This window comes from Geotrypetes seraphini, chromosome 6 (assembly GCF_902459505.1).
Source record: "Geotrypetes seraphini chromosome 6, aGeoSer1.1, whole genome shotgun sequence".
Lineage (NCBI taxonomy): Eukaryota > Metazoa > Chordata > Amphibia > Gymnophiona > Dermophiidae > Geotrypetes > Geotrypetes seraphini.
Genome location: NC_047089.1, coordinates 3,596,361 through 3,612,740, shown reverse-complemented (window position 1 = coordinate 3,612,740; position 16,380 = coordinate 3,596,361). Strand labels below are relative to the sequence as shown.

Genomic DNA, 16,380 nt, shown 5'->3' with positions numbered 1-16,380 from the left:
GAAGACTGGGCATCCAAATGGAAGATGAAATGTAATGTGGACAACTGCAAAGTGATGCACATTGGGAAGAATAACCCAAATCACAATTACCAGATGCTGGGGTCCACCTAAGAAAACATAGTAACATAGTAAATGACGGCAGATAAAGACCTGAGCAGTCCATCCAGTCTGCCCATTAGTTAGATCCATTAAAAATACATGATTAAATTAACTTGTCTCTTCTTTGATGTTTCTAGATCATAGACTATAAAGTCCACCTGGTTCCAAATGCTGAAGTTGCCGTCCAAGCTCACTCCAGCCTATCCAACCAACCCGTTGTTTGCAGGACGTCTACTGTAAAGTCTGGCCAGCAACAGCCTCATGTTCCAAGTTAGTGGAGTTCCCATTGATGCCTCCCCAGCCCAATCCTACACCAAATCATCACATATGGGACACAGACCATGCAAGTCTGTCCAGTACTGGTCTTATCTCTTTAATTTACATTCTTCATTTTCTAATTAGAGATTCTCTATGTTTATCCCACAGTTTTTTGAATTCCATTACCATTTTCCTCTCCACCACTTCCCTTGGGAGGGCATTCCAGTCATCTACTATGCACAAGCCCAAGCCCTCTTGTCCCGCCAGCCACAACCTTCCCTGACAACATCGAGGCAAGAGGGAGCCCAAGCCCTCTTGCCCCGCAATCTCCCCCCTTCCCCTCACAGATCCGGCCTGGAGGGAGCCAAAGCCCTTCTGGCCCAGCGATCTTCCTCCCCCCTCCCCCCATACGATCCGGCCAGGAGGGAGCCCAAGCGAGGGCTTGGGTTCCCTCTTGCTCCGATGGGCTTGGGTTCCCTCTTGCCCCAATGTTGTCGGGAAAGGTTGCGGCTGGTGGGGCAAGAGGATTTGGGCTATCTTGCCTCGATGTTGTCGAGGGGGGTGGATTCTGTAACCGGTATTGTTTTTGACAGACACCAGTTACAGAATCCAGTTTTTAGGTAAAGGACTGGCTCCTCCTTCGCCTAAAAGCTCTTGTTTTGGGCGTTTGGGAGTTAGGCTTTTTTTAGGTTGATTATATGGTGTTAGTTTAGATGTAGTGGTGGTCTAGGCGTTTAAACAGCTGAACGTAGAGGCAGGCCATTATCCAAAAAAACCTCCTTTTGGACGTTTTTTTTGTTGATAATGGACATATTCCCTGCTTCTACTTTCAATGTTTAAGGCCTTAGGCCAAAAGGGGTCTTAGACGTTTTTTTTTTTATTATGCCCCTCCACGTGTCTACAAGTATTCAGTAATTTAGCAGCGGTCTATAGAAGATTCCTCAGAGCAAATATGGAGGAAGAGGGAAAGAACAGTTTAGGACAGAGTGGATAGGGCTATGCAGAGGTAGGTTTTTATATAAGGTACTGAATTTAAAATTAATGGTCAGAACACAAAATCCCCATGAGCAGTTGGATAAGAAACCTGTAGACCTGTGTCTGTCAAACTGTGTGCCATGGCACAGTGGTGTGCCCTGAAGAGATTCTGGATGTGCCACGAGAGATTCAAGAACCTTATATTATTTTTTAAAGTTCCCTTCATAAGTGTGCACTAGAATAGATGACATGTACGTCAGGTATGGAAGAGTCTGTTAATGTTATGAGCGTCTGTGTGCGTAAGGATACGGTTGCCCAGACAAGCATCATTCTTTGACGTGTTGGTCCTTGAAAACAAGGGCTGGTCATTTTATTTTTATTTTTTATGCAGTCATTATCTGAACTTAAGCAACAAAACAATCAAGGTTTTGTTACTGTTTGGATCTTCTTATCTTTGTGATCTTGGATTTTCAGCTCTGACAGAAATTAAATTGAAAAAAAGAGGACGACTGCAGGTGGTGAAAATGAAATGTGTGTTTGCTTGTTGACTATCGAGCTGCGTTTTGATTAATTTGCACTCAAAAACAAGCACATCCATTGCATTGATTGGCAAATTCTATTCTATCTGCTAGTTACAATTACCCATACATAGTGTAAAGAACTTTAAATAAATAATTCTCAAATTTAATTTTTTGTTGGTATTGCAATTTTATAATTTCAATTATAATGTGTCACAAAAAAAGTTTGTTCGATTTAGTGTGCCAGAGCTAAAAAAAAAAAAGTTTGAGAGACACTGCTGTAGACTAATAAATCTTGTATGGGAAAAGCCCTTAACAGAAGGGAAAAAAAATGAAGGACTACGCAAAAAACTACCTGGAGAAGCAAATAAAAACTGATCAACTCAATATCTTGGTGCTAGCTTTGCAAGACTTTACAAAAAATACAGCCAAACTGGAATAATTCCCTACCTTTAATTGAGAGCCACTGCAATTTCTGATCATATGGAGATATAGAGTCTTTTTTTTTTTTTTTTTTTTTTTAATAATCATAATAGTAAGAAAGTTGCAAGGAGGGAAAATTAAAAGCAAGATCAGGAAATCTGATAAAAGGTATGGAAAACCTGTCATATTCTGAGAGATTAGAGAAGCTGGGTCTCTTTTCCCTGGAGAAGAGGAGACTTAGAGGAGATATGATAGAGACTTATAGGATCATGAAGGGCATAGAGAGAGTAAAGAGGGACAGATTCTTCAAACTTTCTAATAATAAAAGAACAAGAGGGCATTCAGAAAAGTTGATAGGAGACAGATTCAAAACAAATGCTAGGAAGTTCTTTACCCAACGTGTGGTGGACACCTGGAATGCGCTTCCAGAGGACGTAATAGGGCAGAGTACGGTACTGGGGTTCAAGAAAGGATTGGACAAATTCCTACTGGAAAAGGGGATAGAGGGGTATAGATAGAAGATTACTGCACAGGTCCTGGACCTGTTGGGCCACCGCGTGAGTGGACTGCTGGGCACGATGGATCTCGGGTCTGACCCAGCAGAGGCATTTCTTATGTTCTTATGTTCTAAATCATTTTTCGCAGAGAGGGTGGTGGAATGCTCTTCCTCAGGACGTGGAAATCACAAAGGTATAGGCAGAGGTTCTCTATATGGTCTGAGGACAGAATTAAAAAAGAGGCACGGGGGGGAGGATCAGTCAAAGGGGGTAATCCACACAGTCTCAGAGAAGAGTGAATGGCCTATGCTGGGGGGGTTTCTGCCATCATTTACTATGTTACTGTGTAATAATAGTGACAATATCCAGTCAATATACTGCCACTGGCGGTCAATGCTTTTTTTAAGCGCTGCTTGTAGCTGGTTAAATTAGATCTGGATATTCAATGTTGAGCCATGTTCGGGCATCAGCATTATCCAGGTATGACCACCCATGTGCTGGCCGCTGGCAGTTGTGTAGCTCAATATCAGGGAATTAAAAAAATATATCCCATCCTAGTGGCTGAATTTTGCCTCCATAGTGACAATCAATACCAGACAACTATTTTCTGAAAAATGGATCTGTGATAAATCAAGGTTCTGGATCCTGGGCTTCTGTAATGGAAAGCGTTATTCACTTGTTACGTATTTGCCAGACTCTATTTTAGACATGAGCAGCCAGACTGGCCCTGGAGAAAACCTGATTATTTGTAATTGGATCAGTGTAAGAGAAACTTCTGAAGAAAGGATTTATTTGGATAATTCCTAGGTCGCACATGCCATACCTCCACTGATTTCTCCCCTCTCAGAATATGCTCAGAAGAGTAATATTAGTAACAGTGGTGAGTCCCAACTGGCTGTGTTTCCTGGTGGGATTCACATATCAGGATTCATAAAGATCTTGCATCGTACCTAGAGGAACGAGCAACCAAGAAGACTGAAGTCCTGCAGGTGATTAACTGATCAGCCACAAAACCAGATCATTGCTTGAGTGGTAGTTACGATATCCTATAGCAGACATTAATGAACCATATCCAACTGGAGGTCCCTAATGAATGCAATAATCGACACTGAAAAGTCTCCATTCTTTCAGGGGTACTAGTTTGTCTTCCCCCTTCCTTGACAGATGGATATTCCTGGAGGTATTCATACAGTCTGGACATTGGCTTTTCGAGCACTCTGATTTCTTTTCCTCCCAATTATAGCCCCTCAGACATGGTATTCTCTTCCTACTTATTTAAGAGCATGATGTCTTCTCGATAGGTTCAAGAGTAGCCTTAAATGTTTCCCATTCAATCTTTGACTCTGTGAACCACGATGAGCTTTTTTTTTATTTTTTACTTTCTTCTTTTAGGGCTCCTTTTACTAAGCCGCGTTAGGGTTTTAACGTGCAGAATAGCACTACGTGGGCTAGACCTTAACGCCAGCATTGAGCCGGCGTTAGTTATAGAAGCGTAGCGCGTGGTAATTTCCTGCGTGCGCTAAAAATGCTAGCGCACCTTAGTAAAAGAACCCCCTAATCCCGCCCTTCTTTCTTTCCTATTTCCTATTGTATTTCTTACCTTTCTTCCTCATTGGCACTGTCAGTCTTTTTATGTCACGTCTGTATTTTATGTTTTTAATCTTTTTATTTTGTACATCGCTTAGAAGCATGATTAAGTGATTTAATAAAAAAATTTTTTTAAACTTGAAACTTACTTGCTATACATTCTATTTACAATTGATTATCATCTTTCTGTTTATTTCAGGTGGAAGTTGTTTTCATCCCATTCTTGACTGTCAGATCGTGCCTCATCTCTTCCGTCTCATTCAGCGGTTCCTATCGATTTGTCACCTTTTTAGGAAAGTAAAGCAGGAACTCCTCAGGTAAAAACCCTCCACTCCTGCCACTCCAGCTGTGGCTCAGTTTCCAAAGTACGAAAGAGACGGAGTTGATATTTCAGAGACCACTCTTGGGTCCTGAAAAGTCTGTACGTTTGCTGGAAATGCTATTGGTTTTCAGTCGAGTTGTTTCGTATTTCGCAGTAGAGTGCTCTAACAGTTTTTAAGTATGTAAAACCCTTTGAGTGCACTGGAAAAGTGAACTAGTTTGAAGTGTCTACGTTGTAAAAAGTGGCTGTGTACACACGAATGCCACATCGTCATATGCACTCTTTGTAGGATGACACTTTCCACATATCTTGCCTATAGTATATTTTGAATAGCAGGTAAAGTGAATTAATTCATTAATTATTGCATTACTCTTTTTATTTTGGAGATTTCATTCATTCGCCTTTTCGCCAAACAGCCCAAAGTGTAGTAAATTGATTTAAAAACCAATGTCTTCGTTGCGTTCTATACGCGCTAAAGGTGGTACATGGGTTGAATGCAAATGATTTGCAATTCTTTTTTCCACTTGTGAAAGGCTCTTTGAATCCAACTTCAAAATTGACAAAGTATTTTGATAAAGCGATGGGATGGATGTGCAAGCACAAATTAGCAGTAAATGTAGGACTTGATATAGCACTTTTTCTGTGTGGTTTACACAGTCAACGGGGCAATGAAGATGTCTGAAATATTGGATGGTTGATTTTACAGTTAAGTCTTTTATTCAAAATCTTGGAGTATTTTTGGATTGAACTCTGAATACGAGGGACTGCTGAAAAGTTCTCAGCACAACCGTCACAATTGGGGCCATCTCCACTGAGGGCTTTATACTTAGGCCAGCGATTTTCCACTTTTCTCGTTCTGTATTTTTCTGACAAAACGAAAAAAGTAGAAAATCACTGATCGAAGTGGAGACTGCCCCAACTTTGTGGGTTGGGCTGAGAACTTTTCAGCAGCCCCTCCTATGTGCTTAAGACTTTGTGCATTTGTTTAGTTAATTTTTATGTAAATGCTCATTGCTTCATCTTGGCCTTTTTTGAAATGAACGTGATGATATTCTTTCTTTGAGTTTTATGTGTACATAATTCCAAACTCCACCAGTTACATTACATTTAATACTCGAATGCTGCTCAAACCAATTACTGGATCAGTGCGGCTCACAATTATAAAGAAGTTGGGCAAACCCAAGAATTACAATGTACAAATTAAAATTGATTACAGGAGGAAAGAGATACTGTGGAGAAGATATTGAAGATTGGAGGTGAAAGAGATGAGAAGACACAGCTTGGGGACAGCAGGGAAACACCATCCATCAACACAGAGATTGAGGCATTTCTGAGCAAGCCCTTGGTGGTTCCAGACTGACCATCACATACCAGTCCATAGAAAGGTGTGTAAAAATGACCACTGAGGCTGCTGGTTATGTGTACAATCAGGAGTGGAGAAAACATTAGATTAGGGGTTAGATGGTCAACAGGGAGCTCAAGAGCCAAAACAGAAGCAAACAGATTTTGTTAGATAACATTAAACTAACTGCAGAAATGATATTTTGAAGACAATTATGTGGCTACAGATGTAGTGTAGACTCTTTGCACATTCAAATAAATATTACATAAGAGCATAACAATAGCCTTTTTAAATTTTTATTTCCAGTTTTATAATCACCAAAATCATTCATATTAAACAGTTACAAATAAAACAAACATCAAAAAAATTCTAGAAGAATAGGAATTTTCCCCTTTTGTACTGTTAATTAGTTCACAATATAAAGGAGAGAGCTTTAAAATAAATTGGAATATTCATAGTTATTAAATCATTATTAGGAAAACAGACAAGCAAATCTGAATATCACCTAGGCCATCATATTACGAGCCTTCTTCTTGTAAGTTAACAGGGTTACTAGCAGTGATCACTTCTTTACCTGAAATAAATCTTGACAATTGTGAAGACTGAAAAAATACATATCTATTTCCCTGAAAATTAAGTAAACATTTACAAGGAAATCTAAGCACAAATGAGGTCGCAAAATCAAAACTTGTTTCCTCTTTTTTTGGGTCACTCTAGATACATCTTGAGCAGAGTTTTGGTTCTACCCTGCCTATAGGTGCACTGACATGATGATAATTGTACAAATATTTCGTATAAGGCATTCATTTGTACAATGAAGGAACATTACAAGTCAGAGAGTGTAAATGCAACTTCCCTGACATAACGCCCTCAAAATTCTGTCCTGCTAGGTTCACTTAAATATACCTAATACATGATGACATTTTACTGCCTGCATCTAATTGGTCATGAATACTTGATATCATATAAGGGGCTTGTATGCATATTGGGGGACTGTCCGTCCCCCTCACACAAGAATTCTTAAAAGTTACATTTTAATACTAGCTTATCTAATAAAGTAAAGGTACAGAAGAAACCAGGAAAAAGTATTACAATAAACTTACAGAGGAAAAATTATCCATTCACACAGCTTTAAATCATTTCTCTTTAAGAGTCAAACTACTGCTCTCGTGTTACTGAGTCATTTAAGAGCATGCACTGAAAATTCCGTGTCTCAGTGAAAGAAAAGGGGAGTGGCCAATCCACTCCCACAAACTCTACATTTTCCTATATGACTCCTCCAGTATAATTTTTAGGGGTAATTATATGTCAATCTGAACCCTTGAATATGAAAGTCCCTACGTTATTAGTTTACTAAAATTTTATTCATCATATATGCATTTTGTATATCCATTTAGCATTTCTAACTTTACCCTGCAAAAAGGAGAGGGAACCCCCTCCCCTGGAATGTAATCTCTGTAGTAAGAAGAAAAGTCCATCTCTATAGCAACCAGGTCAAAAGCCAAACCTTATCTGTCCTGCAGATCTCTGGAGACCAGACTGGGCACACATTGAAACAATGGAACTTCATAAAACTAAGCTACAGCCTGTGTATATCTTCTATGGTCTTCAACAGAACTTACATATTAATTCTAGTGACATGAGAGAAGGCCTCCTCCTGTTTCCAGTGACCTCAGCACAAAACACATATTTAGGTCAATATATTATCCCGTATTTGTTTTATCTGGTTTGTGTTCTGGCTTCTCCAATTGTAATTTTATCTAGCCATTTAAACCCTCCTCCTTTGCCCTTGGATAGGTCCTTATCTTATAAACAAACCCTGACTAGTAAATCTAGAGCAATGGAAGGAAAATATAATGGTGATTTTATTTTTCATGCTTGCCCATTCCACCACATAGCTGTCCATTTTTAATAGGCTGCCACGCCCAGGTTCAAAAGAGCCTCATCAATCTGGGTACATTCGGATCTTGTAATTCATAAACTCTTTATCTTTAAATTTAAAAAATATCTTCAACAATCAATCCCTATCAGATTCTAAAGCCACTGAAATCTGATCAGAATCTCATCTTTCTAATATATTAGTCAAGTCTAACATGTCTAACATTTCTACGGCAGAAGCCTCTTGTTCCTCTGCTGTTTTCTTCTTACCAAATAGAAGATAATAAATTCCCGACATAGGTGGATAAGAAGTTTGTGGAATTTTCAAAACCTCTGTGAGATACCTTTTAAACATGTCAAGTTAATTAATCTCAGGTTTTCTCTTCTTGACGCATTCTCCAGCATCTCCAATTTAAAGTTAATATTCCCATTATCCTTCATTAATAGCTGATTTTGAACAAAGTATCCAAATTTTTAAAAATTAATCTTTATTCATTTTTAAAGCTCGCAATAAGTGTAACATATAATATAATCATTTATACTTTTACATCACTTAATATATCATCAAATTCTAACTCGCATTAAATATCCCCCCTCCCATATACCTAACAGTTATTCATAACCAAACAATATCATAAAATATTCCCAACCACCCCCACCCCATCTTTGGTCTTCAGATTCAGATTCTAGTTTGCCCACTCTTTGGTGTAATTGTGTTGTCTCCAAAAGCAGTCCTGAGCAATAAGTTGTTAAGTTCTGCATCTGAGTCCCCAATGAGGATTGCAATTCAGAGATAGCTTCCCATATTGAATTCAGATCTATGACTGGGGGCTTTTTAAGGGAACTACAGCAAAAGGTTTAATTTGCACAGTACCTGTGGAATCTCGCATTAAAGATAGATTCTGCAAGGCCCGTCGACCTCAGGATTTCACACAATGGCAGTTGTGTTCCTGAGGCAGCCAAAATACGCTGTACAGCCTGGTCTTCACCTTCTTCGCTGCCATCTGAAATAGCCGCCTCGCTTGCTTCACTTGCCGCACTCGATGCCGAACGCAAATGTGGCTGCACCGGCGTGCTCCGCTCCTCCGGACAGAAGCTGACTGCCTCGAAGGAAGCTCTAGAGCAGTGGTCTCAAACTCAAACCCTTTGCGGGGCCACATTTTGGATTTGTAGGTACTTGGAGGGCTGCAGAAAAAATAGTTAATGTCTTATTAAAGAAATGACAATTTTGCATGAGGTAAAACTCTTTATAGTTTATAAAACTTTCCTTTAACAGTTAAAAGGAAAGATATATAAACTATAAAGAGTTTTATCTCATGCAAAATTGTCATTTCTTTAATAAGACATTAACTATTTTTTCTGCGGCCCTCCAAGTACTCTATTTTTTTCTGCAGCACTCACATTTAAAGTTCAATATCTTTTCTTTCTCAAAACTGGCACATATCAATCACTAAATTGAAAATAAAATCATTTTCCTACCTTTGTTTGGTAATTTCATCAGTCTCTGGTTGCACTTTATTCTTCTGACTGTGCATCCAATACTTCTTCCCTTCTTTCAGCCTCCTCTATGCTTCCTCTCCTCCAGACCTCATTCCCTCCCCCAAATTTTTCTTTCTTTCTCTATGTCTGTCTTTCTCTGATTCCTTGCCCCATTTTTTGCTTTGTTTCTGGTTCCCTGTCCCCCCTCCTTCTTTCTTCCTTCCTCCGTGCCCCATTTTTTGCTTTTTTTTTCTGGCTCCCTGTCCCCACCCCACCTTCTTTCTTTCTTCCTTCCTGCCCTCCCCCATGCCACCTCCCCCGCGGAATAGGCTGCTGCTGCTGCCTCTATCGGGAACAGGCCATCTCCCTGCTTCTCTTCTGCATGGGGCCGACCACCTCTCGCTGCCCGATGTCAATTCTAATGTCGGAAAGAACATTCCGGGCAGCCAGGCAGTGATTGGCTAGCCAGAATGTCCTCTCGATGTCAGAATTGACGTCGGGCCACCAGAGTTGGTCGGCCCTGCAGGGAAGAGAACAGTGGACTGCCCCCTCCCCCTTGGTACGCCACTGGAGTAGCAGCATGTCTGGCCGGCTCGTTCGTTCAAAGCCGCGGGTGGCGGCTCCTTGCGAGATCCGCGCCTGCATCTGAAGCCTCTCTGATGTTGTGACATCAGAGAGGCTTCCAATGCAAGAGTGAATAGCGCAAGGAGCCGCCAACCCGCGGCTTTGAGCGAACATTGGCCAAAACTGAACAAGAAAGAGACCTGGGGGTACTGATAGACAGAAACCAGAAGCCGTTGACTCAATGCGCGGCAGCGGCGAAGAAAGCAAACAGAATGTTGAGCATGATAAAGAAGGGGATCACGAGTAGATCGGCGGACGTTAAAGCTGCCGCTTTACAGAGCAATGGTCAGACCACACTTGGAGTACTGTGTCCAACACTGGTCTCCTTACCTAAAAAAGGATATAGCCCTGCTGGAAAGGGTGCAGAGGCGAGCCACGAAACTAGTAAAAGGTATGGAAAATTTGAGCTACAAAGAACTGGGACTGTTCACCCTCGAGAAGAGGAGACTGCGAGGGGATATGATTGAGACTTTTAAAATACTGAAAGGATTCGACAAAATAGAGCAAGAATCATCGTTGTTCACATTGTCAAATGTGAAACGGACAAGAGGTCACGGACTAAAGCTGAGGGGCAGCAGGCTCAGGACAAATGTCAGGAAGTTCTGTTTCACACAGCGGGTGGTGGACGCTTGGAATGCTCTCCCGGTGGAGGTGGTGACGGAGACTACCATTCTGGGTTTCAAGTGTAAGTTGGATGTATACCTCCTTGCAAAACATATTGATGGATACGGGTAACCAGGGTCTCCATCTGGGAGCACCTGGCTTGGCCTCCGCATGTGCGGGTCGCCGGAATAGATGGACCTAGGGTCTGATCTGGCGTAGGCGTTTCTTATGTTCTTATGTTCCAGACCGCGGGCCGCAAATAAAACCTGGAGAGCCACATGCGGCCCGTGGGCCGCGTGTTTGAGACCGCTGCTCTAGAGTTTCCTGACAAACTCCCTCCTCCAGCCAAGGTCTTCCCTCATCTGGAACTCCACCTGGGTGATGCTAGACAAAAAGATCCATTGGACCAGGTAATCTTACTTCTGACCCGGGTTCCGAAGGAAAAACCCGGGTTTTCAATTTCCGTTTCACCATCAAAAATCTCCAAAGGCCCAACTGCATTCCACCAAACTCCTTCAGGATCATGGTTAGGCTCCTCCTCTCACATAAAAATAACCTTACTGGGTCAGACCAATGGTCCATCATGCCCGTTCTCACGGTGGACAATCCAGGTCACTAGTGCATGGCCAAAGCCCAAGGAGTAGCAACATGCCATACAGAATCCCAAAAAATAGCAACATTCCAGAATCCCAAAGAGTAACAAGATTCTAGAATCCCAAAGAGTAGCAGCATTCCATGCTACAGATCCAGGGCAAGCAGTGGCTTCCCCCTTGTCTTTCTCAATAACAGACTCTGGACTTTTCCTCCAGGAAATTGTCCAAATCTTTCTTAAAACCAGCTACGCTCTCCGCTCTTACTACAACCTCTACCAATGAGTTCCAGAGCTTAACTATTCTCTGAGTGAAAAAATATTTCCCTGTAACTTCATCGAGTGTCCCCTAGTCTTTGTAATTTTTGACGGAGTGAAAAATCGATCCACTTGTACCCATTCTACTCCACTCAAGATTTTGTAGACTTCAATCATATCTCTCCTCAGCCGTCTCTTTTCCAAGCTGAAGAGACCAAACATTTTTAGTCTTTCATCATACGAGAGGAGTTCCATCCCTTTTACAATCTTTGTCGCTCTTCTTTGAACCTTTTCTACTGCTGCTATATCTTTCTTGAGATAAGGAGACCAGAATTGAATGCAATACTCCAAATGAGGTCGCACCATGGAGCGATACAGGGGCATTATAACATTCTTGTCTTATTAACCATCCCTTTTTAAAATAATTCCTAGCATCCTGTTTGCTTTTTTGCACGCCAAACATTGGGCAGAAGATTTCATTGTATTGTCTATGATGACACCCAGATCCTTTTCTTGGGCGCTAACCCCCAAGATGGACCTTAGCACCCAATAATTGTTTATGCATATAACACTCATGTAAATATTAGGGCCCATTTTATACAGACTCCCCCTCTTCCCCATGAAGCTTTGATACATAGATCTCAAAGTGTCACCCAGAGCCATCATGGCAGGGATGGGTATTAGTACTTCGGCTTATAATTTGCAAACTAGCCCTCTCCTTTACAAAGCTGCACTAGTGTTTTTAGAACTGGCCACAGCGGTAACAGCTCTGACGCTCATAGAATTCATATGTGCGTCCGAGCTGTCATGGCCGCCACAGTGCTAAAAATGCTAGCGTGGCTTTGTAAAGGAGAGGGCATGTGTATTCTGCCCGTGACTGACTTTTTGAAAGCCACCTAAGTGGCCTTTTGGATGCTAATTGCATAATTTTGTTACTTTAAAATTAATCCATTGATTTTGCTGATGTGCACCCAAAATTCAATACCTGTCTGCTGAAACATATTCCTCCTAAATAATAACCCTCATTTTCTTCTCCACAGGACTCAGGACTTTGTGAAGCTGAGTGCACGATGACTTTTTCCAATACTACTCTCTTGAGCCATTCTACCTTCATCCTGATCGGCATTCCTGGACTGGAAGGTGCACATATCTGGATCGCATTCCCTCTGTGTTCAATCTATATCATCACATTATTAGGAAATGCCACCATCCTCTTCATCATCAAGACAGAGCCAAGCCTCCATGAACCAATGTACATCTTCCTCTCTTTCCTGGCTGTCATTGATCTGTTCTTATCCACTTCCACTATGCCCAAAATGCTGATGCTGCTGTGGTTTGATAGAACAGAAATCTCTTTTGATGCCTGTCTGATCCAGATGTTCTTGATTCCTTTCCTGTCAGCCGTTGAGTCTACAATTTTGGTGGCCATGGCTTTTGATCGCTTCATTGCCATATGTCATCCCCTGAGGCATGCTTCCATTCTAACCAATCCACTCACAGCCAAAATTGCTCTGATGGCAGTGGTCCGTGGTGCGCTGTTCTTTGTCCCCTTTCCCCTTCTGATTAAGAGGTTGCCCTTTTGCAAAAACAATGTTCTCTCACATTCTTATTGTGTGCACCAAGATGTAATGAAACTGGCCTGTGCTGATACAACCCCCAATATAGTATATGGTTTACTGGCCATTCTAATGGTCATGGGTATAGATTCATTGCTCATTTTCTTGTCCTATGTTATGATTTTAAGGGCAGTCCTGAAGCTTGCATCCAACAAGGAACGCCTTAAGACATTTAACACCTGCGTGTCCCATCTTTTTGCAGTCTTGACATTCTACCTTCCCCTGATTGGCTTATCGGTGATACACCGGTTTGGAAACAGCTTAGCTCCTATCGCTCATAATTATATGGGCAATGTCTACCTTTTTATCCCCCCTGCACTAAATCCTATAGTGTACGGTGCAAAAACCAAGCAGATCCGAAGAAGGGTACTGAAGATAGTCCATCATATTATGGTTAGATCTTGATATTGTCTTTAGTATGACCCAATCCTCCAATTCATAGGAAGGTTTTCCAGTGCTGAATAGCTGATCAATGGTTGCCATTCTTTCCAGCTAAGTAAGAGATATGGGCTCGACTACTAGCTTAGACCATGGCTCCTTGGCCCAAATGTGCTGTAGAATCCAAACTCATGGTGGAAAGATAAAACAACTTCTAGAAGATTAGTTTCAGACTATAACATAACTAAGTTTCCAATTGGTCTTCTAAAATGTTCAAGTAATGCAATGCATTTCACTGCAGACTATTGATTAACTCTCTAGTAGAGAATGACACGGTGACAGAATTGATCACCATTTCCTTCCCCCTGGATAACTGTGGGAAACCATCCCGTGTCATTCTTTAGTGTCTATCTCAACCTCAGTCCTTCTCCACCAGCATCTTCAATGCAAGGCTTGAGGGTCAGTGGTTTGCCCATTCATACTCTGATTCTTCCCTCTCTCCTTAAAGAATGACATGGGGATGGTTTCCCATGGTTAACCGCAGGATGGGGACAAATTCTGTCACCATGTCATTCTCTATGAGGCTGGCAGAAACCCAAATAGTAGCAACATTCAGCAAAAGACATACAAAGCAATAAAACTATATGACGAACTACTAGCCACCAGAGCAGCGAAAATAGTCTGCCACCTCTCCAAGCTACAAACGACCAACTACAAAACATTCAGGAAAAAACTGAAAACTATACTTTTAAAAAAATTTGTCAAATGAGCTAACTAAAACCTTATAAACCTTCCCCCAGATCCCATCGCTCATGCTAGTCTTCAATTTGTGTAAGCTCACTCTTTGTATCAACTCAGTTAGCTCATCCACATGGCTCACCACTTTCAGAATCCCCCTCCCTCTCTCCTCTGGTCAAGTTATAACTCCATGTCCCTTTCTTTCCATCTTCTAGCAACTTCTTATTCCAGCTCTCTTCCCTCCTGCCCTCCTATGGGTCCATCTCTGCTCCTCTATCCCCATGGTCCAACATTTTGCTCCCTCTCTTTTCTGTTTTTCTTCCCTCCCCCCTTGATGCTGAACAATGAAATGAAGGGGGGGGAAGAGATGCTGCATCTCTCTGCCTTCCATTTCTCCCTTCCATCACCAGATCCAACTTCTCTCCCTTTCTCTTCCCAACTGCACCCCTTCCCATCTCTCCCAACTCCTCCCTTCCCCAGGTCCACCATTTCTCCCTTTCTCTTCCCAACAGTTCTCCCTTCAAGTATGTCTTTCCCTCTTCCTCCACACCACCCCAGGTCCAACGTCTCTCCCATCAGACCATTGCCCACCATCTCTCTCTGTCCTCTGTTTCTGGCCCCATAAGCTCTCTCCCATGCCCAATCTAGCACTTATTTTAATAACCTCCCCTCTGTACTTAAAAAAAAAAGACCAGGAGGCTTCCTCGGCCCAGTATGTTCTCCCCCTTCTCTCCGCACCCATGCATCTCTACCTCATTCCTCTCCCACCACCATGTCCAATAATTCTTTCTCTCCCACCCTCCTCTCTCTACCCAATAGTTCTCCTCTTTCTTCATCTCCCCTGTGCACCATCTCTTTCCTTCTCTCAGACACCCAATTCTCCCTTTCTATTCTCTCCAGCATCTCTTTCCTTCACTCCCTCTATTCTTCCATCTTATGGCTCATGCTCCCCTCCCTCTTTCCCTCCTAAGTTCATGCCCCTCCTTCCTTTCCTTGTCCTGTTTGTGCTCTCAAGTCCCAACACGTCATTCTCCCTCCCTCCCTTCTCCCTCCCTTCTTGCCGGCTCCCTTCTCTGTCTTGCTGCAGTGTTCACTCAAAGCCACGGGCTCCCGCGGCTGATCTGGAAGCCTTCTTTCTGATATCACAAAACATCCTCCCACACTAGATTATGGCAATGCCCTATTCACGGGAATTACAAAAAAGGAAATTCAACGCCTTCAGATTATCCAGAACACCGCTGTTAAAATAATCTTTAACGCAAAAACATTCGACCATGTTACGCCTCTGATGGTCAAAGCACACAGGTTGCCCATTCCCCATCACATCACCTATAAAATAATGCTGTTAACCTTCAAAACTAGACAAACAGAACAGCTAGAATTCATCAACAGACTCCTAGTACCCCTAACTTCACAACGTACTCTCCAGTCATCAAATCAAAATCTGCTAACAATTCCATCGCTAAAAATGATCAATACTATGTACAATAATATTTTCTCTGTTATGGCTCCCATGCTCTGGAATTTAGCACTGGCATACTTACGAGAGATTTGCACGTTGAATAATTTCAAGAAAAGCTTAAAAACAACGGGGCTCATAATAAAAAAAACCAAACATCTAAAAAGTGGCCTAAATGGGTACTTGGACGATCAAAAAGCCTGATCGTCCAAGTACCCATAATCAAAGCTGGTTTTAGACGTATCTAAAACCAGCTTAGGCCTTTTCCCTGCCTCTAAACGCATAGAGCGAAAAGAGGCATTTTGAGAGGAGGGAAAAGGGCGGGAGGTGGACGGGAGATGGGCTGACCTACACCTAGGCGTGCAGCAGGTATAACCAAAACTTTAGGCAGGTTGCCTAGTCGGCATTTATACGTTTTGACTTAGACCAAGTCAAAACAGGTATAAGTGCTGAAAAGGGGCTGCTGAGCTGATCAAGGGGAGGTCCACCGATGGATCAAAAACTGGCTGGCGGACAGGAAGCAGAGGGTTGGAATAAAGGGACATTACTCAGACTGGAAATGGGTCACAAGCGGAGTTCCGCAGGGGTCAGTGCTAGGACCGCTCCTGTTCAATATCTACATAAACGACCTAGAGGTGGGAACAAAATGTGAGGTCATTAAATTTGCGGATGACACCAAACTATACAGCAGGGTTAAAACCATGGAAGACTGCGAAGATCTCTAAAAGGATCTAACG

The 16,380-nt window shown here is 42.1% G+C and overlaps 1 protein-coding gene across 1 annotated transcript; it reads left to right on the top strand.

Moving 5' to 3' along the window:
• The first annotated feature begins 318 nt into the window (after positions 1-318).
• Positions 319-13,891, top strand: LOC117363157 (olfactory receptor 51E2-like). Its single transcript, XM_033950503.1, has 4 exons — positions 319-369; positions 4,557-4,674; positions 5,896-6,064; positions 12,493-13,891. Exon 4 carries the CDS (start codon positions 12,523-12,525, stop codon positions 13,471-13,473), a length of 951 nt encoding a protein of 316 aa, XP_033806394.1. The 5' UTR covers positions 319-369; positions 4,557-4,674; positions 5,896-6,064; positions 12,493-12,522; the 3' UTR covers positions 13,474-13,891.
• Positions 13,892-16,380: the final 2,489 nt, after the last annotated feature.

Excerpts from the sequence above, each read along its gene's own strand:
- LOC117363157 (XM_033950503.1), top strand. The coding sequence starts at position 12,523 with ATGACTTTTTCCAATACTACTCTCTTGAGCCATTCTACCTTCATCCTG.